The sequence below is a fragment of the Seriola lalandi genome, unplaced genomic scaffold (genome assembly GCF_002814215.2).
Source record: "Seriola lalandi dorsalis isolate HSWRI2012SDOR001 ecotype SW California unplaced genomic scaffold, Sedor1 jcf7180002051960, whole genome shotgun sequence".
Lineage (NCBI taxonomy): Eukaryota > Metazoa > Chordata > Actinopteri > Carangiformes > Carangidae > Seriola > Seriola lalandi.
Genome location: NW_019522513.1, coordinates 103039 through 126112, shown reverse-complemented (window position 1 = coordinate 126112; position 23074 = coordinate 103039). Strand labels below are relative to the sequence as shown.

Here is a 23074-nt window from a genome sequence, read left to right as displayed (position 1 = left end):
ATTTGTGATTCCTGTCCTGCCTTTAAGAAATGTACTTTTTATAGATGTTGTTTTGTTGACAGACAAAGGGTATGGCTCTAAATCCTGGTGGATCCTCTCAACTGTAATCTTATATATCACAGTGGAAACAAAACATTCTCATCCAAAACAATATCAGAAAGATTATAGCCCTCAATCCAACATTAACATTGCGACCAAGGATGATGGAAGATCGAATCATTGTGGTTTAGTGCTTATATCTGGAACAGAATTAAACAAGTGGGAAAAACTCTGCTCCTGTTTGTCTCCAGAAAAATATAAATATATAAAATCCTTCTCTTCTCTTTGCCACATTTCAAAAACAAGGAAAAAGTTGAAATAGTAAGACTTGGATTTGGATAGGGCGAGATCCGGACATTTTTGATCTGTGGCATAATGAAGTATTAGCTTCCATTACAGTGCAGGCTTAACCTTTTTGCGGAGCACCATTGAGCACTTGCCAGCAGTCATCAATATTTAACAGCTGTTGCTATTATGAAATTCTTTATGGGCTAATGTGGCTCGCCGGCTTGCACGCAAGGCCTTGGCCGTCCGCCAGCAGCCTGTCAGGAGGAAGGGGGGGAGGATTGACAGACGGCTCGCTCGCGTGACAACCAGCCCTTGATCAGCCAGCCTCTCTCTCTCTCTCCCTCTCTCTCTCTCTCTCTCTGTGTGTTGGTGTTGCTCTCTCCGCTGTGGATTTCCTGTGCCTGCAGAGAGAGAGAGAGAGAGAGAGAGACAGAGAGAGAGAGAGAGAAGAAGAAGAAGAGCGCTGAGGGAAGGGGGTGGGAATAGGCAAAGGAGGTGGCTGTAAGCCAACCCAACCTCAACACACACATATGCACACACACACACAGTTTTCTCTACTCACGCAAGCCTTGTAAGAGGGGGGTGGGGGGTGGACTGCTGTGCTGCACAGCGCTTGCATGTTCAGGTCTGCAGTTCTTCTTTACAAGAGAAAAACACAACAGAGGATCTGCTGCCAAAAGATGGCACCCATGCTGCTGAAGCCAGAGACACAGAGCCTGAACACAGAGAGGTAACACGGATGTGAGACATTTGGAAAACAGAGAAGATAAAATTTCTTCCATATTTTGGACCAAATTTCTCACTGTTAGTGGTTGAGGAAGTATTCAGCACTTAAATAAAAGTAGTGAAATATTAGATTCTCAAGTAAAAGTCCTGCATTAACTTAACTAAAACTAAGGGAGTGTTTTATTCGCAAAAGTAATTAAAAGTAAAAAGTGCTCATAAGACAGGAAAATGCCCCCTGTAACTTTTGTTGAACTATTTCACTATATTTTTTGGATTATCATTAGCTATCCTTTAATGTGTAAGTACCATATTACTGTTGTGGCTGGTAGAGCTAATTTGAACTATTTCTATATATATATATATATATATATATATATATATATATATATATACTGTTGCTCATAAAATTGGAATGAAATATATTTTACCTCTTTCCATGAAATGATTGTGACAATGTGATTTATCCTTGACAGATAAAGTGTATATCTTCAAGTAGTCAATCTCTTCCAAACATATCACAATGAAAATGAAACCACAATTAAACTGAAAACAGTTATTCCAACTTTATGGGCAACAGTATATATATATATATATATACTGTAATAAAATTTAAATTTGTCATATGTTTTGTATGTTAAATCAAATGAATCTGTAAAATGACTAGTAAGTGAGCACAGTGCAGTACAGCAGGAGTAAATGTACCTGCAGTTGCTTTAAAAAAAAGTTTTACCAAAATGACTTATTTATTTATTTATTTAACCTCAAATAGACTGGATCAATTTCAGCTACAGATTCCTTGAAACGGGCAGAGAGCTTAAAGCTTTTAAAAATGGCAGCACTAACCACCTGTTTGACTCGATGTGGAGTTGCGTGTATAGCAGGATGGTAGGTCCCAGGTTAAAACTGTGCAGCAGCTAGTGTTATGTCTATGAGCAGCCATGTATGAATACTACCTGCTCCTCACTGCACATTGCTCTTGATAAGAGCATGAGCTAAAGAGCGGACCTGGGGTATTATGTACCATTCAGTTCAAAATGCATGCTCCTCTTTTACTCACGATTTATGAAACAGTTAGAGTCGTGCGACACTCCTCAGGAGCACTCCTCAACATAATGTCATGCCATCTTTGATTCCAATGCTCTAATGTACAGGATTGTATTCAAATATTCATCTCATCATTTTGTGAGACATTTCTTTGTGTTTTATTATCTCCAGAATAAAAGCATGTTAGTGACACTATGAGCCTGCAGAGACACCCCCCCCCCCCCCCCCCCAGCCCATCTCCTTTTCTCCAGTCTCTATCTTCTTACTGAGGGTTTCTTTTTTCTCTCTTTTCTGTTTTCTCTTTCTTGGCTGTTATTGATAGTGTGGGAGGAAGTGGCTTCAAGAGAGGCTGTTGAAAACAGGCAAACACCTCCTGACTGTGCTGTGCTGTATCCGCATGCTTCATGGCCAAACTCACCTCACCCCCTAGAGGCTGCACAAATTAATACCTGATTAATGAGGCCTGCGTCTTGAACTCACACACAAACACTCACATACTCCTTTTTTTGCTGCTTGTTTCAAAGTCACTGGCAGCAAGTAGCCGTGAAGGTTTTGTAGAACAGGAGCAAATTTACCTGCGTTTCCATCTTCACAGGACCAGTAGAGATAAACTTCAGCAGTCTAAAGCAGTTACTCATAAATCTCCTCATCTTTTCCCACCACATTCCCCTTTGTAATATCAGATTTCAAGAAATCAGACTTATCTGATGTCATCTGTAGTCCCTCATCCAAGGTGTTCTCTGAGACTTAATTGTGCAAATTGAGGCATGCTGAAGCTCAATATTTGGTGGGTGGTCCCTAATATTTTGTGTACTCAGTGGAAGTGGAAAGACAGACCTGGCCGACCACAGGAGCTAGACACTTTCAGCCTCACCCTTTGGCAGCATCTACATCCCGCTGCTTTTCTACTTTTTTTTTCTTTTTTTTTTAACTAACACCCACTCCTCACATAAACGCCTCACCATTACCTACTCTGTTTTCCTTTTTGGACCAGAGAGGGAGAAAATAGAGGCAAAGAAAAGCAAACCTGAAGACACGAGTGTTGAATAAAGCCTGTATTGTTGGCAGAGGAAGTGCTGGTGCCGATAATTAATCATCCCGTATATTTGTCTTTCCTGACGCTGCATCCTCTCCAAAAGCTGCCGTAAGAGAGAAAACAAAAACACATGAGGCGTTGAAGGAGGAAAATAAAGAAGCTTATTAGATTCATTTCCCACTGCAATGGTTTCCACTGGTTGGATGATAGTGCGGTGATTGAGTAGAATGGCTTTGTGTGTATGTGCGGCTGTCTGACTCTGTTTGTTTGTGCGTGTTTGCACCTAGTGGAGGTGATGACAAAATACTTTACATTATTACTGGCACTTATGAGTTTGTGAAGTCGCCTGTCAGTGCTTTCATCAGCATTTGACCGGGTTTATAATTTCAATCTGTATTTCCACATATAAAGTGAATAAACCTGATGTTGCTGTCACAGGGGGAATAAATGATTAAACATGAAAAAAATTAATCCTGACAAAATGTATGGATAAAACAAAAAAGAAACAAGGCGCATTAACTTTGCGTGCTTCAGAGTGGATTTAAGAGTAGGGGAAACTCTTCCAGCATCACGAAATCGGTTGTCGATCGCCTGCGTTGCTGAGTTGAACAAAGAAAGGATGGGTGGAAGAAGGGTGGATGGGTAGGGGGGAGGAGGGACAGAGGATAGGAGATGGTAGAAGGTTAAAGGGGGAGGAATGGAAGCCGTAATGGGGTTACTCGGTGGGGGTGGGGTCTATATACGAAGCATCGAAAGATTCATACATACATACATAGATAGTTTTTCATAATGAGGCTGTGGTGTGCGAGTGCGTGTGTGTTGCGTGACTAATCTGTGCCTGCTACAATGAGTGACGGAGCGAAGGGCTGATCTCTTGGAGTGAGCCACATGCCCCATGACAGCACACCCATAAGAGAAACACGCAAACATGCCTGCAACACGCAACACACACGTCACCAGCGCACATGTGACAGTGCTGCACGCCATAGTTGTATAGGCTAATTGCATGTATACACACACTGGCATGGTAGTAAGTAGGCCTTACTATAAGGGGGGAAGAGCATAGCGTATGGATAGTGATTTTTAAGACTTTGGTAAATATTTTAACTTTATTAAAGATCAGCTGGTGCAGAGGAGCAGGTGTTCGATGGAGAGACGGACTGACATTCTCCTGAGTTGGAGTTTAATGTTTGAAGAGGTCACATTGTTGAGAGCATAAACCAAGATTAGAAATGCCAGATGGGATCATTACTTGTCCAGTAAAATTATTCTTCTTTTAGCATCGGGGCCCTTAAGGAGTTTTCAGAAGACACTACACTTTGAGATCCATAGGTGAAATTTTCTTTTGTGCTGGCCCCCCTCCACCTAAAGGCCAGAGGTCAGACTCAGCTAAGAGAGCAGCAGGAGCAGCAGCAGCAACAACTGAAAGCTGTCATTTCAGCAGGGATGAAGCTTGAATTTAGTGAATGAACAACATTCTAATTTTTTCCATATTTTATTTTATGTTATTTCTGTCTACTCTCTACAGACACTATACGTTCCTCTCCATCCTCTGCTGCTGTTATTTAAGTTTCTTCCTTTTTATCTGAACAGAGAGTCTTAGAATAGAGAGAGATATTGCGCATACTGTGAATCCTATTGAGGCAAAATGTGATTTTGGCTCATATAAAATAGAGTGCAATAAAGTCAATCTTAACAAATAATCTCCTATTCAGTTTTCAGACCAATTAAAAACTTTTGACAGTGTTTAGTTGCTTCTTTTTTTTGTTGCAAAAGTTTTGCTTGTATGACACTTCCTTCACGGAACTGTTTGAATAAGATTTACACCACAAATAAAGGACTTTTCTTATTTCAGTATGTAAAACTTAAATAAAAACAGCGTCAACAAAAAAAAGCCTTAAATTTTATATTTTGCATTGTGCACAAGCCTGTGTTGCATTTGTGTTTGTACAACCACTTCATGCTGCTCAACAATCACCCAGAAATCCCAAAACGCACCAGGTGCTGTCCTCTACCTCACTCTGAACCGGTGCGCTGTGCATGTGGCAATATCGTGTGAGAGCAATCCTGTAAAGTCATGAAATCCTCCACTGTTTTGTCTTGTTAGACAGGCCCACCACACAGACTAATACCTGGCATTAGTGCTGTGCAAAAAGAGAGTGATACTGTTAATATGCCGGCCATATGTCTGAGTGCCGGTCCAGCTCTCTCACTGCTGTATCACACTGGTTGGGGGAGAACTGGCAAGCACACAAAACAGAGTCATTGTTGTCATTCACAACCTTTTACTGGTCTTAGTGTATGCTCTGTATTCTGTGTGCAGCAGTGCAATGTATTAAAGAATTCGAACTATGTGAGGTGTGCTTGATTTTACTTTCCAGGACTTACATTAGCACATATCCCTGCTTGTATAAGGTTATGGTTAGGGTTATCATTTTCTGCATCCTTAAACCCACTGATTGCTAATAATGTATCGGTTTAATATAAGTGAGTCCCTTGTATCAGCCTATTGACTCCTTTCTATTTTTTTTTTTTTTTTTTTCACAGCAAGCCAAGATAAGAGCTCCAGGAAGCATATCATCGGCACAGCATCCACTAACCCTGAACCCAGGAAAGAGAGTCTTCCACTGGGCAACACTGTCAATGAAAGCAGCCTCCTCCTGGAAGTAAGAAACCACATGGCTGTTGTTTGTATGTCTTGTGAAATACACTGTTGCTCATAAAGTTGGAATAAAATATTTTTTTACTTCTTTCCATGAAATGATTGTGACAATGTGATTTATTCTTGACAGATAAAGTGTATATCTTCTCAAAACTTTAGTAGTCAATGTCTTCCAAAGCGATTACTGATGCATTTAAATAGGAATAAACAGAGGACTGTGTCTGAAAACAAAATTATTCCAACTTTATGGGCAACAGTGTACTTCAGTGTGTATATATATATGTGTGTGTGTAACCATTGTTCATGTTGACTTGAAAAGATAGTATCATGTGTATGCAAATACTGTCCTAGAGGTATTAAAATAATATCAGTTTTTGCTGAACACGTCACCGTCAGTGAAACGATGAAGCGCTCCCTAGCTTGCATACACGCCAGAGAGGAGACCATCTGCGTCTGAGTGAGTCAGTGTGAATTGGGAAAGGGGGGAGGGAGGGTTTTTGTGTGTTAGTGTATGTGTGTGTGTGTTTGTGTGTGTGCCCTTCGCCCTTTGCCCCGACCCCCTTTGCGGAGCTGTGGTGTTGCGTGACATACGGGTGAGACGGGAGTGTCAGAGCTGATGAAGGAGGTGGGGATTCACACACGCTGGCAGCCTTGAGAAGCCAGTGAAGTGTGTGTGTTTGTGTGTGTGTGTGTGTGTGTCTGTGTGTGTGTGTGTGTGTGTGTGCGTGTGTGTCTGTGTGTGTGTGTGTGTGTGTGTGTGTGTGTGTGTGAGTGCATCTCTGTCTGAATGGATGTGATCGTGTGTGAAAGTGAGCAGAAGAGAGTGAGAAGAACACACCAAGCCTTTCAACAGCAATCAGTGCAAAAATAAGATCTGTGTTTCATCAGTTGACCTCTGACCTTTAATCAGACTGTAACTACAGATAAATTATAACTGAAAACATTTCACTTAATTTGGAGAACAAGTAATTTCTTGTTACTTTGATATAATATCAGGATACCCTGTTGTACTTGGCTGTGACCAGTGACGCACACATGCACATGATGATTATTTTGAATATATTATACATAAAACATGTAAAGTCATGTTGTTAAATTTGAAGATAGGCAAACGTTTGTGCTGAAGGCATCAAAGCAGACAGGTCATCATAATCAGACACACACAGCAGCACGCTATATGGGAATTGCTCGAGCATCAGATCATTGTTACACACTCAATATCTTAATGGCTATCTGTCAAACAACAAATTTTGACACTGATCACTGGCCAACAACTGTGAGCGCTCTCACACACGCACACACACACACACACACACACACACACACACACACATACACACACAGAACAGAGCAAAGTTGATCCACTGATGCTTCTCTTAACGTGTTAGTTGTCTCAATGGGATGGTAAACAAAAGGCTAGATTGACCGTAATGATGCGCTGCCTCCCGTTGCGTGACTCAACCTGCGCCAGGGCCTCATAGCAAACTAAAGCATTAGTTGTTATGGTGATAGGATCCCAAGGGAGGGTAGACACAAGATATTTGTGTGTGTGTGTGTGTGTGTGTGTTCGGTGGCATTGCATGTCTTTGTATGTGTGAGTTATGGTAACTTTGCTGAGGTGTACTAACAGGTGCAGTGAGTACAAATAATGGAAATTCAAAATATATACATATATCATATCAGAAAAGTGTTCGCTCTATAGGCTGAGATGGAAAAGAAAACTCAAATTACTGTTTACGACTGATAAATAGACACAAATGAATATATGGAACAAATATAAATGCCATAATTCCGTCACGTGTTCCACATTGTTGTGGTTTATTTGAGGTTTTAATGTAGTATTCTTCAATGGCTTAACAGCACCAGATTGGAGAATTAGCAGCACCGACTGTTCATCTCAATTTGCCCAGTTCCTTATATTCATATCACAGCAGTGATGCATTCATTTGCATTTTCTTTTGCCAACTGTCTGGTTTCATTTGCACTACATTTGGATGGAAACTTGGCTAAAGATAACATAATACGATGTCAAGCAGAATGTTACCATTGTTATTTAACATCTTAGTTTAGCGTGTTAACATTACAAGTACAGCTGAGGCTGATGCAAATCTCATTAGCTTTGCATGCATTTTGTCTTAAACCAAAGTATTTGACAAACTGAAGCTTTAATCTGATCATGGTGCTGTATGAAAAATTAAAGTGTGATCAGAGTTTTAGCAGTGTATCCCGAGGGGGGCATGGATATCTGCACCAAATATCACAGCAATCCACCCAATAGTTTCTGAGACATTTCACTCAAAACAAAAAATGGCAACTTCATGGTGGCACTAGAGGCTGACTGACCTAAGCATGGCCCAACGTGGGATACTCACTTTCATTATACTGGAATTTTTTAAAACATCACTCACTATATCAGAATCCCATGTTACCTTCGCATGTGTGTGCAGGATGTGGGTGTGTTCCTGGTGGGCGAAGGTCTCCGTGTTTGTTATGACCTCATAATCGCTGCTTTCATCTCACCGTGACAGCTAGACAGACAGGAAAACCAAAGGCACCCTGTCGAAACAATGAGACAAGGCTGCCCCATCACCATCATCACTCCTTCTCTTCCTCCTCCTCCTCCACCTCTTCCTCCCCTGCGTGGCTTCCAGATTCAGTGAACATATATTTTATTTTGGGCTCTGCATGCAAAGCGCCTCCTAAGATTTGTAAGTCATAGCTTTTAGTCTCCCCGGGGTGCTGTTGTTGCAGATATGTGGTGGAGCAGGCCAGCAGCAGGTGCCTGTTTCCATTACCTAAAGGCTTCAGAATGTGAGGAACTGAGGGAAATGTGAATGGAGAAAACACACAAAAACAGCATGCAGCACAGTGCAGCCAGTATCAGTTTGTTCTTTCTGTCTTTCTTTCCTTTCGCTTTTCCTACTCCAAAAGAACAAGGGCCAATCAGATGTGCTTGGTTGTTTTTATAATGAAAATAGAATAATAATTATTATAGTTGAATAGTCATTTTTTCAGTTGCTCTTTCCAGCTCTGTATCTGTGAAATAAATTGTAAATGGTCTGTCCTGTTCCAATATAAATGATGGGTGTTCCCATAATGGTTTTGGACGTGAAAAATATATGTTCTGTATCCATCTGTAATGTATTTGCTGTTCCATTTTGGAAAGCAAGTCAACCTACAAAATATACTGTGTTTGCCGGCTCATACTCTTTCAGGTCACAAGTCCAAAGCCTGTTTGTTCCAGGAGAATAAAAATGTCAAAGTCATTTAAAAAAGAAAATGTGTTGCAGAATTTTACTGTGGCCTTTCAGTGACTTGGAAGAGGAATGGAGAAAGGTGAACTGGCTAAATAAACCGAGATGAACCCAGCATGTAAATTCTGGCCTTTTTATGGCCTTGTAGGACCTCATAAAGGCAACATCACATTCCAGTATATTCAGGACATTTTTATGTCCATTGTTTGGACACAAATCCCAGATCGCTGAGTCGTTTAAGCCTCAAAATTCCCTTGTTATATGAACACATGCTCTGTAACTGGACTGTAAACTTTTCAGTATGGCACATATGGATATGAATGAATCAGATAGATTTTAATTAGACAAGCAATATGACAGCTTTGGGCTGCATTATACAGCAAAAAGTTACACTGCTTAAATACCTTATCCCGCTTGAGACACATGATTTTTGATTAGTAAAGATCCCAGATAATGAAATTCTTGGCCTGAAAACCATACCTTTGAAATGTTGCATTTGGACAAAATACACTGTTTTCCTAAGACATGCTGTAACCAGATGTTTGTACAGCAATGAAAATTTAGTATATTTAAAATTATACTAAGCAGTATTAATTCCACATTAGTTTCTCAGTGGTCCAGAAGGTGCTGTCTGCCTTTGGCTGCACGGTGAGTTTAGAGTCAGGCTCAAAATCACAAAAGGGAAATTGTTTACAAAGCAGATACGTTTGTGTATGTTTAAGTTCTCATTAAAGTGGTGGCATCATTTGTCTTTGAGCGCTTTCTGGAGGAAGCTGTGCGTGTGTTTGTGTGTGTGTGTGTGTGTGTGTGTGTGTGTGTGTGTGTGTGTGTGTGTGTGTCTGTGTGTGTTTGGGGGGGGGGTCACCCCATATTCCTGGACGTCAGGAATATGTGCCAGTTAAACTTGTCAAACAACATCTGCTTCCACGCCACCGAGAACCTGAGTAGGCGTCTCATCTCCGCCCCCCTCCCCTCCTCATCGCGCTTTCATATGTTTTTCAGATATTGTCGCATATAGTCCAGATATTTGTCTGTGACAGTGTCGCTATGTCAGATACCTCTAGGTTTTAGGACTACAAATTGGTCTGTCCGCAGAGCAGATATCAGAGTACACTGTGTGGTCAGGATGGAGCATGTGCAGTGAGCAGAGCATTACACTGCTTGCTCAGGCAATCAGATCATTGTTGGGAGAAACTGAAAGAAGGAGACGTAGAAGAAAAGTGAGTATGAATTCAGAGGCCAGAGGGATATATACCACATGAAACACACACACACACACACACACTCACCAGGGAAGACCTGCATAGTCTCGCAGTAAAATAGAGGTGACACACTCTGGCAGCCACAGTCACGCAAGTCAAGTAGCCCTGCAGTTGTCACGCTATCGCAGCTATGTGCACAAACACACACACATACACACACGCGCACAGACGCGCACAGACACACACAGACACACACACACACACACACACACACACACACACACACACACACACACACAAACACACTGTTAGACCTCTCCCCCTCTTCCATGTCTCCTTCCTGTGCTGTCTTTTTTCTCTTACACCCTTGCTTCACTCCTCATCCCTCCATCCCATCTCATTTGACTGAGGCCAGTTATGTATTTATTTGAAATTTTCTTTTTAATCAACACTTGTCTCTGTAAGCCGTGCTGGCCAAACACATTATTCCCCCTTGTGTGCACGGGAATGAGGCTGTGTTTGTGTCTGGAGTTTCTCTGCTTTTAATCAGTGTGTTTAGTATCACAAATCAAAGCGTGTTACCAGTCAAACAGACTTAATCACCAAAGTTTCTAACTCATGAAATGCGTTAGTTTAGAGGGGAGCAAATCGGTGTATATGTCATCCTGAAGTCAACCGCTTTAAAATACCATGAATCTAAATTCCTGCAGAAAATATTCTGAAATGTCTTTCAACAGCATGAGTTTGCATTACAAATTAGAAAGCTTTATTTGGCCCACTGAGGTCCATGACCATCTGTCTTTCATTCTTTCTCCAGTGTTGTATTATTCTATCTTTTGTTCCATTTTCCCTGTTATTTGCTGCTTTGAGAATTATGGAAAGAATGACATAAATTGAACATGGTGCTACAAAAGAAAAGTCAAAGTCTGGCTGCCTTTTGTCTCTGGCTTAAAAACATAATTGTACAGTAATGAGTGCAGCCACAGTTGGGTTGCAAATAAAACCATCTGACTGTTGTAACTGCAGGGTGCAGTCTACATGTGAATCATGCCACCTGAAGATAGCTTTGCAAAGATAGCACTGATAAAATTCAGTTGTTTGTGTTTGTCAATTATGTATTTGTTTCACTTGAGTTTATTTTCTGCATGAGCTGCCCTGAGTCACAGCTTATTTATGTCTGTGTGTGTGTGTGTGTGTGTGTGTGTGTGTGTGTAGTCTCTGACAGGCTTTGCCTTGGTGGTGAGCAGTGATGGGATGGTCTTTTATGCCTCCTCGACCATTGTGGATTATCTGGGATTTCATCAGGTGAGTTGAACTCATGTTAGATGTACAATACTGTAACATACTGTATAAATGTATCAGATGTTTGGAAGTGGCAACTTCTGTCTTCTGGCAACTTCTGTCATTTTTCAAGCCACCTTACGCCACATTTCTGTGAAAAAGAGGGTGTGTCCTTCCTTCTGCAATAAACCGGTCATATCACAGCAAAACTTATTACTTAACTTATATACAACATTTTTGACAAATTGTCAGTCATTCAGAGGTCTCCTGTCTGGGCTGAGACAAAAAATATTTCAGGAATTTAAGCACCTGACAAAAAAACATGCAAAAACTTAGTATTCATCAGGTTTTTTGGTAAATATATAGCTGGAGCAAGCAGCTGGTTAGCTTAGCATACACATTAGAAACAGGGGGAAAGTGTTAGCCTCATTATATCTCACCTAGTTGTTTCCTCCTGTTTCCTAGTCTCCTAGTCTTCTAATCACACGCTTGACAAAAGAGCAAATATTGGCTTATTTGGCAAAATGTCAAATTATACCTTTAAAGGTCCCATATTGTATAAAGGTAGATTTCCATGTCTTTTTTTATCATAAAGCAGGTCTAGGTTCTATATTGATATAGTGAAAATATCAAAGCGCTCAGTCCAGAGAGAAATGTACAAATGTCCCTGTATTCAGAAACTTAAAACCAGCCATCAGGACTTCTGTAACTTTGTGATGTCACAACAACAGTCACCATTCTCAGCCATGCCCCAAGCCCCGCCGACCTGGACCCACCATTCAAATTGCAGGATTTGAGTGAGTGTTTACATGAAATCTGCAATATTTTTATTCAATCACTCAGAAAACAGTCAGCCAATCAGAATAGAGACTCTGAGCCTCTCTTCTGATTGGCTGACTAATTTTCTGACCTCACCTACCTGTTGTTACTAGAGCTCCAGAGAGAGGAAATGTAAAACTACACTTAGATGGTTTTTGGTTTTTAAAACCACAAATATATCTTCTTATGGATCAACACCAGAAATATGGGACCTTTAATATCTTTATCACAATACAATAAATTCCCAATCAAAAACATGCAATCATTTTCACCATATTGGAGGTAACCACTTCTTGATGTCCCATTTTACAGGTAAGCTAATAAATCTACCCAAGCAGCCTCTCAACATAGCCTCTCTAAAGGTTATGACTCAACACGTGTCAGAGATCTTAGCTCTGCCATGATTCAACAAGTTCACCATTATCCTCACTTTACCCTCAGCGGTCTTGTCTTTTCTCCTTCATTCATTCCTTTCTACTTTCTTTTCCTCCTCATCCCTTGGCTAATGAGCCAGAGTAAAAAGTCTCTCTTTCCGTCTGCCTCCCCGCTGCCTGAAAACTCTGTCTAGAGGGCAGAGTGAACCAAAGAGGCCACAGAGAGGTGAAGACCTCCATTTCACCCTGAGATACACTCTGTGGGTGTATGTGTGTGTGTGGGTGTGTGTTTGTGTGCGGGCACTGATAAGTCACCAACGGTTTAGCTTCCTTCCTCTCTAGCGGCAAGACCCAGCCAGTCATTAATTATGGATGATATCAACATGGGCCTGCCTGTCCTGTGATGCTGAAATCATCCTTCTCCTTCAAAACCACGAATAAAGTGCTTTTCACTGTTAAAATCCCTCCTTTGCCCTCATGTTTGCTCGCACACACATATGCACACACTCACACAGCAGACCGACACTTTGAGGTAGAAATTCTTCTGCTACAGCGCTCCCACTTGGCTTACAAGCAGATGGGGGCAATAGCCCAGCGCCATGAAATTGACATGAAAACCATAGGAGCCTGAAAGATCCTTGCCACAGTGTGTGTGCATATGGGTGTATGCGCGTGTGTGAGTGTGCATATGAGTGTGTGCAGGGTGGCATGGCAGCCAGTAAACACAGACAAAGGAAATTAAAACTGTTAAGTGTATACTGTAAGATATGAGTATGCACGTTTGTGTACTTGTGGCTCAATCAACAGTTTTTAATTTGGCATGTCTTTACAGATCATGTGTTGTTCTTCACATGAGCAGTGAGACAACTTTCAAAATATTGCTGGTGGCAGCGTTTCATGCTGTTGGATGTAAACAAAGAAATCCACTTTTCAGTGTACTTAATGTGAACAAGACTAAGAGGCTGGCTATGCTAACTGCTGTGAGGCTCTTCTTAGGCATAGCTGTGCTTTTTGCACAGATGAAAAACTTACTCATATATATATGAGCAGTTACTGTATAATGTTTATGTAACATGTATAATGTTTGCAATCTTAGTTTAGCATGTTAGCATGATAGCACTTGCTGAACATGGCAGCGAAAGACAAGTCCCATTCATAATCATTCTACAACAATATTTTTTAAAAATTCAGCAAATGCAAAAACAGATGTTCAAGAGGAAGAGACAATGTATTGACAAGCACCATGCTTGACTGTGAGCGGAGCCAAAGCATCCCAGCATGGACAGCACCCAAAGCCTTTTGTGGGATAAGGTGATGTGCGACCAGCAGAGGAAGAAAGGGTAGTTGACAGTGAACAAATCTTTCTTTAAATACTCACAGATCATTACGCTATGTTTCAGAGACTGTCATCAAAAACACTCTTCGACTTTCCCAGATGTTCAGTTTTTGCAAAGGAGCTTTTGGTTGTTTTTAAGTCACATACTTTGCCACTAAGGCCTTGACAACATGTCACATAATTTTAAGCCCACAATTATAGTCAGAAGGACACTTATCCCTAATGTACCACAGGAAAAAAAGAAAAAAGAACGCTTCACTAAGTAGCACCACAAGAAAGCCCTGGAGAAGAGCAGAAAACCTCCACTGGCCTTTGATCCTATTTGTTACTGGGGCAGTTAGCCTTTGAAGGTCAGCGAAAATATCACTTATTCTCCATTTTTTCCTCTTCTTTTCCTCTCTGTGTTTTTTACGAGAAACATAAACAATAGTCACTCGATCCGTCTGTCTGCCTGACTGCCGGTAGGGAACCAAACCACAGGACGAAGAGCTCGCCGAAGACGGTGGGAACAGATTGTGTTTTCAGAGGCAGGCGATCAAAAACCCTCGCGTGCCACCAGTGTGGAAATTATGGAGAGAGTGCAGGGAGGAGGGAGAGAGGGAAGAAGGGAAGGTTAAACATTTTAGTGAGGAATCTGTCATGGAATGACAGAAAGCACAGCTATTGCTGGAAAAGAGAGAGAGGCATGACGAGAGTGGGCTGGAACCCGACTCACTCTGTGTGTGTGGATGGGGAGGGTAAGCTGGGCTGGACTGCTGTTCGGGAGCCGGTGTCACGCGATGTTTGACAAACACAGCTGCCCTCACTGGCCCTGCAGCTGGCCTTAGACTCTTACTGTACTGGGTAAATGCTGCTGCCTGTGTGTGTGTGTATGTGCATGCATATATATGCATGTACAGTAAGTATTTCTGTGACTTTGTGTATATAGCCCTTGTGTGTGTGATGTGGGAAGCAGACTGAGTGTATCCGAGCAGCACTGACAGGAACCCCCCCACACACACACACACACACACACACACACAGCAGCTACCAGCTGCATTGATGGCTCTAAGCAGCAAAGCACACTGGTCCAAAGTCAGTGTGCGGATAGTGCTGTTAACACACAGACTCATGTGTATTAAGACTTTGAGGAGATGACATGACTGTGTCTAAAAGTAGAAATGTGTGTGACTATGCACACGTTTTAATGAAATATTTTCTACTTGGTTTCTCCCACAGACTGACGTGATGCACCAGAATGTGTTTGACTACATCCACATAGACGACCGTCAGGAGTTCAGACGCCAGCTCCACTGGGCCATGTGTCCTCCACAGCACCAGGGAACATCTGCCCACCAGGATAACCAGTTACCTGCAGGGACTGGTGAGTAGTTGTGGATGTGGTGATGACTGCTACGTCAAATGTTTAAGGGCCCAATTCCAATGTCCACCCTCAGAGACTCACAGAGTTTGAGGCACGTTCCTGGTAAGTCCATGAGGGCTTAAGACTGTCCCACTGTCAAACCACTGAGGGCATGAGGGCTCTCTAGCAGACATTCTGAGCCCTTTCTGCAAGTCCCCATTTCTACAGACTTTGGCTGTGTCCAAAAGTACTCACTATTCCCTATATAGTCTACTATATAGTAAGTTTGCTATTTTGTAGTGCTGTTCAAACGTATAGTGAGAATTATTATACCCTATATAGTGGACTCATAGTATCCCACAATGCATCATGAAAAGTAATGTACAACTGATGGTCACTAACCGAGCAACATATACCATCATGCATTGTGCTCGTGCTGAAACACAGAAAAATGGTGCGGAGAAAATTACCCAACCACCATAAAACAGAACAAATAATAATATAGAACATAGTTAACAATTGTATGCAACATGTGTTGACATCGTCAAGTTACGTGATGTCACAAAGTACTGTCCCATTCCTCTTTGTACCATTTTTAGCCCTTAAGTGTGTGAGGATTCAAGGCTTAGGCCTCAGGGGGGGACATTGGGATTGGGCCTTAGTCATGTTTGGTCTGCCCTGTAATAGTAGATTGCAGATTATTAGTAGCTGATTATTGTCAGTGTTCCTTCTCCCCTTCTCCTGTCTATGAAGCACTTTAACAAATTGCTATACAAATTTGATTATCCTTCTCCTCTTCCATCTTAAACTCTAGGTGAGGACTTTGTAGTCAGCAGCCAGTTTCACTCTCTGGAGGCAGGGGGAATTCCTCCTGAGCTCTCCTGCTTTCTTAACAGATGTTTCATAGCCAGAGTCCGATGCCTCTTGGACAGCACCTCTGGATTCTTGGTGAGTGGTCTGAACCAAACTGCCAGCTAACCTGAACAGTAACTTCAGTTTTTAATGCATTAAAGTGTACTCAAAACATAAAAACTGAGCGCTGAGAAAACGCTGCCCGCTGTCTGGGAGAAGACCCAGGCCTATAAAAAGTATTATGACCCCTTTGGTGCAGCAAAACTTCATTTTTAATTGTAGTGTGCTCAGTTATTTATAGTTGTATTGCAAGGCATTATGAGGTAATTGGGTGATTGGACATAGCAGCAGAATAGGAGCCTGGTTCATCCCTCATGACTGTGACTAGAGTGGTTTGGAGACCAACAGTGGAAAAACTAGAGGCCCTGATGACAGAGCAACGAGCATATGGGTTTGGACCATTTCATCAGGGTCATCGGAGTTTACAGTCACCAAGTCCGCTCTGGTTGCATTGATGCTGGCCGTGCAACAGAAATTCTAGATGGCAATTTTCATACATAAACTTGAAGCACTCATAGCCAAGTAGTGAGCAAATATTGGTAAGATGCTTTCCTCATCAGTCAACATGATTGCAGCAAAGACACAAACTGTCATGTAATGCACAGCACTCATTCTGCAACAAGTAAAAGGAGCTTCATTCCCTATCAAAAGAATATTATTAATGCTTTATTGAGTGTACCTGCTGTTTCTTTTGGACATATTCACAGCATGGAGTTACGGATGGCTGAAATATCTCAAAGGCTGATAAAATTCATCCATCAGTCTAAACTGGACTTTGAGTTTAGAGATTGTTACCAAATGTTTGCAAGCTAACAGACCAAACTAAGATGGTGAACCTGATAATACCTGCTAATATCAGAATGTTAGCATTGCAGCTGTGAGCATATTAGCATGCTGATGTTAGTATTTAGCGCAAAACACCCCTGTGCATAAGCACAGCCTCACAGAGCCGCTGACATGGACTCGCTTAAATACTACTGAGTGCAATGTGGTTACTGGTGGATGTATGGTTATTTATCTTATAGGGTATAAAGACACAGTATCTGTATGATCTAAGAAAGGTTGACACTTCCTGAAATTAAAGACCAGTTTAAATCAAAAAAATGGAAATAAGAGTAGATATTAATTTTTTAACATGCAAAAAAAATGTGGCCAATTGGACATTTTTAAACTAGAAACTTCTTCTCTTCTGTCCCAGACTATGCAGTTCCAGGGTCGACTGAAGTTCCTCCATGGGCAGAAGAAGAAGTCAGCCTCTGGGGCTCTGCTGCCTCCCCAGCTGGCACTGTTCTGTGTAGCTGTACCCCTCCTACTGCCCTCCATCACTGAGATGAAAATGAAGAACATGCTAATGCGGGGAAAGAACAAGGGAGGAGCAGGAGGAGGAGGGATTATCTCTGCACTGGAGCATGGGTAAGCATGGAAACATCCTTCCAAGTTTTACTAAAACTGGAGGGCTGATGTATGTTCACACTGTGTCCTACTGTAAAGCCACTGATTGCTCTAATGGGGGGTGCTATACTGTAATTAAAGGTCAATCTTTTTCACACAAACTTGATGTCTCAGACTGTGCTGGTCCAAAGCTGAGGTTTGATGCATTTTGGCACCTTGTTACAGCCTCTAGGAAATTACATTGATTGGCCTGATGGGGGAGCTAGAAGTAAAGGTCAAAACTTAAAACTTTGAAAGGCCACAGCCGCTACATCATCGGTTAAGTTTTGTTTAAGCACTTTGTCACCCATGATGCACTTTGTCACCAATCAGCCCAGAGATGCTTTCATAATTCATAAAGGATGACATGTGTACTTTGTTAATGTACATGTTAAATCATGCCTTGACTAAGATCCATGAGACAAGAGTAAAGGAAACACATTAAAAACAGTGTGAGACTGCCAAAAAAATACATGGGCACCAGTCCTCATGTGTTATTGATTTATTTTTTGGGTTATATATATTCTAGAGGTAGGCTACCAGCTTATGACTCAGCAACAGCTTGATGAACACACAAGCATTTACCCTGGGACCCAGTTACCAACACAAACATGAGGCCTTTCCTCACCCAGCAGGCTGTGACACCAAACCAAATGAGCGCTGGAGGCCTTACCTGTGGCCAATTAGGAGCAAATACATGTCTCAGTTTGAATGAGGCCCGCTGTGCTTCATGCATCATTGACAGCTTTGAGAAGCTGCAAGGCCAAGAGTTGAGCTGTAGTCAGTGAGCAGAGGCCTACCACCCCCTCTGCTGTTCATTCTTTCTCTTCATCATCCAGAGAAACACCGATAATGTTAGTATTTTTTTAGCAAAAATCCAACAGTAAGTAGACAGCAGGTTGGCTGTTTAGATGGGAGGCCTTCAGGTTTCTTAGGGTCTTCAGTATGAGAAGACTGCTATACACGACACCTGATTTGAAGGAAAATGACTACAGGTTAGCGCAAGTGCATCTTTTCCTATAATGCACCTGAAAATGTATTTATTTTCACATGCAATGTTGATGAAAAGACACATATTACCTCCTACGTGTGTTGTGTTGAAACATATGGAAGAAACTTTTAAAAATAGCCTAATTTCAAAATTAGGATGTTTAGTAATACACTCTAAATTCTTCTAATCATCTTCAGCCATTCTGGTGTTAGCCTTATTAAAAGCTTCCACCTGCATATTAATCAACACTGGAAATTGAATGTGTCATTATATCTTAATCACTGATTGATCATGACATTCACTTTGCCACAAGTTCAATGGCAGGTGATCAGAAAGTATAGTTTAAAAAGATTATCACACACAAAACAGCCAAGGGCTGTAACACAGAAATGAAGACAGTGTATTGTTCTGCCTGTAAACTCGGAGTGCTGGTCATCATTGATCTTTGGGCTCTGGATGTTGACTCTGGTCTCAATTTACAGATGAGACAGATCCCGGAAAAGATGAGTCATTTCTGGAACAATTCTCTCATGAACTAAAGTGAACCAAACCTAGATGTTTGTACTTTGAGTAATTCCTCAATCAGTAGAAAAAAACTTTGTTTGTAGACATTCCTGTTTGGATATCTGGGTGGATTAATGATATTTTAAATGTCGTCAAAGAACAGAAAGATCACACAGACTAATTTGTCTTTTTGTTCTGTGATTAATGATCTCTTCTCTTTTCTCTGATCCCTCTGTCCTCCCCACCCCACCCCACCTTCTCCCTCACAGTGAGCGAGGGGAGCACCTTCGGAGGCACTCCTTCAGTGGGGGAATGGGTGACATAGCAGACCCTCTCCTCCTCTCATGTCCCACTCCTGGTGGTACCCAGCGAGGTCACCACACTCCCTGGACCCCGCTCTCCAAAGATAACCTCAAGTACCGCCCTGATGGATACTACAACCAGGAGGAGCCCCTAAACTACTGTAAGTCCTCCATGGCTTCCCATAAAGGCCTCAGTCCAGGCCTGGGTGGCGGCTGGCCCCTGCGGCCAAACTCAGGTCCCCTCAGAGCGGGCCAGGGTATGGGCTACATCCCCTCTAACCGCGTGAACAAGGCCGGTCAGTACGGGAAGCCATACCGCCTTTCCCCAAACTACCACAGCAGCAGAGGTGGCGAGGTGTTTGTGTCTAAGCTCTATGGGAATGTCCAGATTCCAACAGACCCGGATGCGTACTGCGTGGACCTGGTGAAGAGCGAGAACGGCTATGGAGAATGCTATGATGGCCATCTAATGCCCGAGATGCCCCCCATCAAGGTAGAGCATGACTCAGACTCTGAAAATGGCTGCGATGCCTATGGGCGACCCTGGGCTTGCCGCGACCCAGAAGCCATCGACCGTCGCTATGGTAATGGGATATACGACCAAAGCTCCAGCCTGCAGCTGAAATCAGAAGCAGATTATTATGATCCGCAGTACTCGCCCTGTCAGCGAGGGAAAGCAGGCATCAGCCCACCGTACAACAACGGCAACTATCACAACTATGCAGTCAACAACAGCGGGAATACGGCAGCACGTCTGTTAAAGTGCGACAAAGACATGGGAAATAACAATGACAACAACCAGTTCAGTCCTCAGAGACTCTCCCATTCAGACTCTCTATGCAGCAACCAATCCGTCAACCTCATGGACTCACAGGTCTACCCACAGGACCCTCACAAGGCCTACATGCAGCCGGATTACAACAAGCATGGCACTTATGAGTTCAAAGGTCATGGCCTGATCCATTCAATCAAACGGGAGCCCATGGACTCCCCACCGTGGTCTGAGAGCGGTCATGACATAAACCAGTCCATGATGGTTGGGCCAAGGAACGTTATGCCATGTGTGATGAGCACAGGCCACCACAAGTCCAGTCCTTACATTTATATGCAGTAAGAGTGATTGGAGTGTTACCCACCCACCCACACACACACACACGAACAACACACACATAAACAATCAGTGTGCATTACAGTGCTTTGTGTTATTATTGTTCTCATACACATACACCAGCATAACAAAAGGACTGTCTTTGATTATGATGATTCCCAGGATGTCAAGCACCTCTTCAACTTGACGGAGAGGTAACAAAAAGGCTCAGGTTCTAGTGTTAGTGTTGTGACAATCAGAAATACAATTTTTAATCCAGTTTATGGATAGATGATTTTTGTTTTTAAAGAATACATTTTGTAGTTGTTTCCAAGCACTTTTGGATTTAGTGACAATGAGACAAATTATGTCTAGAAACACCATTTCATTTCATTCTTTGTGTTGTGCACACCTGGCTTTTGTGGGTGGAACAAAGATATTGCTGTAAAAAAACAACTTTTTTTTTTAGATGATTTAACACCTGTTACTGGGCTTATTCAAAGGAGAAGGCTGATTATGAGAACACACTTAGACATCAGTGATAAGTTACAGCTTAATCTGCCTTGAAGATTTCAAGGAGCCTTTTGGTGGTTTTGCATGTTTTAGTGCTTCAACTATAAATCGCCTACTTTATTCATTACCGCCTCCAGTGATGTATGAATGGAAATTACCAGTTTCTATGCATTTTAGTAACCCTTGTTATTCAATCAACATGCAAATACTTGAAACTTACTTGAAATCCACTGCAGTAAAAAATTGTTTGGTCAAAGTTTTAATGCAGGACACAACTAAATTCACATTTTTTACAACATTTTTTGTGGTCTGAATTAGACTTTCAAAGAGCAAAGCTTACAATGTAATGCTTTTTTCCGAGCATCCTTGAATACACCATTAATTACTACTTGCTACAGAATCCAATCCAAACTTTACAGTAATGTAAAGTATATGCAATTTGTAGTTAATGGACCAAAACATGTAAAACTATCAGTATGGCAAAAGCTTTAAGTATATTCACTACATTTGTTTATTCAATTAGAAACAGCCTGATTACACACATAAGGGCAGCAGGGGGGGCACAGTAAGTGGGGAAACAAACCCTCAACCACAAACCTGTGGCTCACGCATGTGTCCCACTGAAGCACTGCTGAGCAAGGCACTGAATAATAACAAGTCCTACAGGTACCGCTCTGTACTTGCTCCTCAGCTCTGACCTCCTTGTAGAAAATAGAAATAAAGTGAAATTTAGAGTGCACAGTAAAAAAAAAAAGCATAAGGATGACGAAGGCAAAACTGATTTAAAAGTAACATTTAACCGCATTGAATTGACATGAAAAGCGAACAACTCAATTTAAATCACACTAGAATTGAACCTTTAAATTGCAGGACCTAAGAAAAATGTTAAATGATTAATATATTCATTATCAGCTGAAGGTTTGTCTGGACAAGTGTTCGACCGAATTGAAGGAAAAGAGTGTGTTGTTAAAAGGTTCGATTTTGATGTGCACAAAACTTTCATCATTTTCAAACTCTGGTTGAATGTACAAATAATATAAATTTATGTCATTGTATGTCAAAGCTGATGTTGTACAGTTTGGATCAGACATTCAGCTCAGTACAGCCTGCCTCACTGCCGGCGTGACACCTTTCCTTTGAGATAAATATACACTTTCATGTTTCATGTCTTTTCAGTCGCAAAACATCAGACAATGTCTTCACAGTGTTTTTGCACAAATTAATTAAAAGCACCAAATTGATTCAATGTCAGAGTCTCGGTTCTGTGACGCTACTGTAGTAGTTCCCAAATTGCACTACTGGGAGTAGTTCAGTTGAAGTTCAGCCTACCCAGACAGGTTTTTGAGTCGACACGCACAACTGTACATGGTGTCACTGTTTTGAATTTGTCTTTTTCTCTTTGTGTGTGTTCATTTCAATAAATGTTTGATGATTCGTATTTATTGTAAGAGGCAAATGTGTATAATTTAAAAATTGCAGTTTTGAAGGCTTTTCTGTTTCACTAAGGTAAATAAATATGGCTTTTTTTTCTTGCTCTCTTTTTGATAATTGTTAAAAAAAAGACTGTCATACTTGTCTCATGGAGGCGGTAGCTGCAAGGTAGCGAACACAGTGTACATATGCAGTGTCTTCCAGTGTTTCTACGTGTTTTTGCAAATGGGACTTATCTATTAAAAGACCTTTCTTCATATGGAAAATCTGAGTGAAGTGTTCTTCTTTTGATTCTTTTCTCTTAAACAAGTCGAGTAACATATGAGCATGTGATGGCAAAAAACATATCCACAGTAATGAGATTACAGATGATTCATAACTTAGATAATGAATATTACGCAAGTGTAAACGACAAGTATTCCTATTAAACATTTGAAATGTGTAATAAATGGGTGAAGGCATAGTGTGTGTGTGGATTTGTGAAAGAAACACACTCCTCT

General features: G+C 41.6%; 1 protein-coding gene across 1 annotated transcript; it reads left to right on the top strand.

The window, feature by feature from the left end:
• Positions 1–974: 974 nt before the first annotated feature.
• On the top strand, positions 975–22840 carry ahrra (aryl-hydrocarbon receptor repressor a). Its single transcript, XM_023399477.2, has 7 exons — positions 975–1057; positions 5681–5799; positions 11467–11556; positions 15280–15424; positions 16218–16351; positions 17514–17728; positions 19511–22840. The coding sequence occupies exons 3-7, from the start codon at positions 11506–11508 to the stop codon at positions 20655–20657; spliced, it is 1692 nt and encodes a 563-aa protein (XP_023255245.2). The 5' UTR covers positions 975–1057; positions 5681–5799; positions 11467–11505; the 3' UTR covers positions 20658–22840.
• Positions 22841–23074: the final 234 nt, after the last annotated feature.

Bases quoted from the DNA above. Each gene is read 5' to 3' on its own strand.
- ahrra (XM_023399477.2), top strand. From the start codon at position 11,506: ATGGTCTTTTATGCCTCCTCGACCATTGTGGATTATCTGGGATTTCAT. The intron at 11,557-15,279 runs GTGAGTTGAACT...TTTCTCCCACAG, and splicing joins ATTATCTGGGATTTCATCAG to ACTGACGTGATGCACCAGAA. The intron at 15,425-16,217 runs GTGAGTAGTTGT...CTTAAACTCTAG, and splicing joins CCAGTTACCTGCAGGGACTG to GTGAGGACTTTGTAGTCAGC.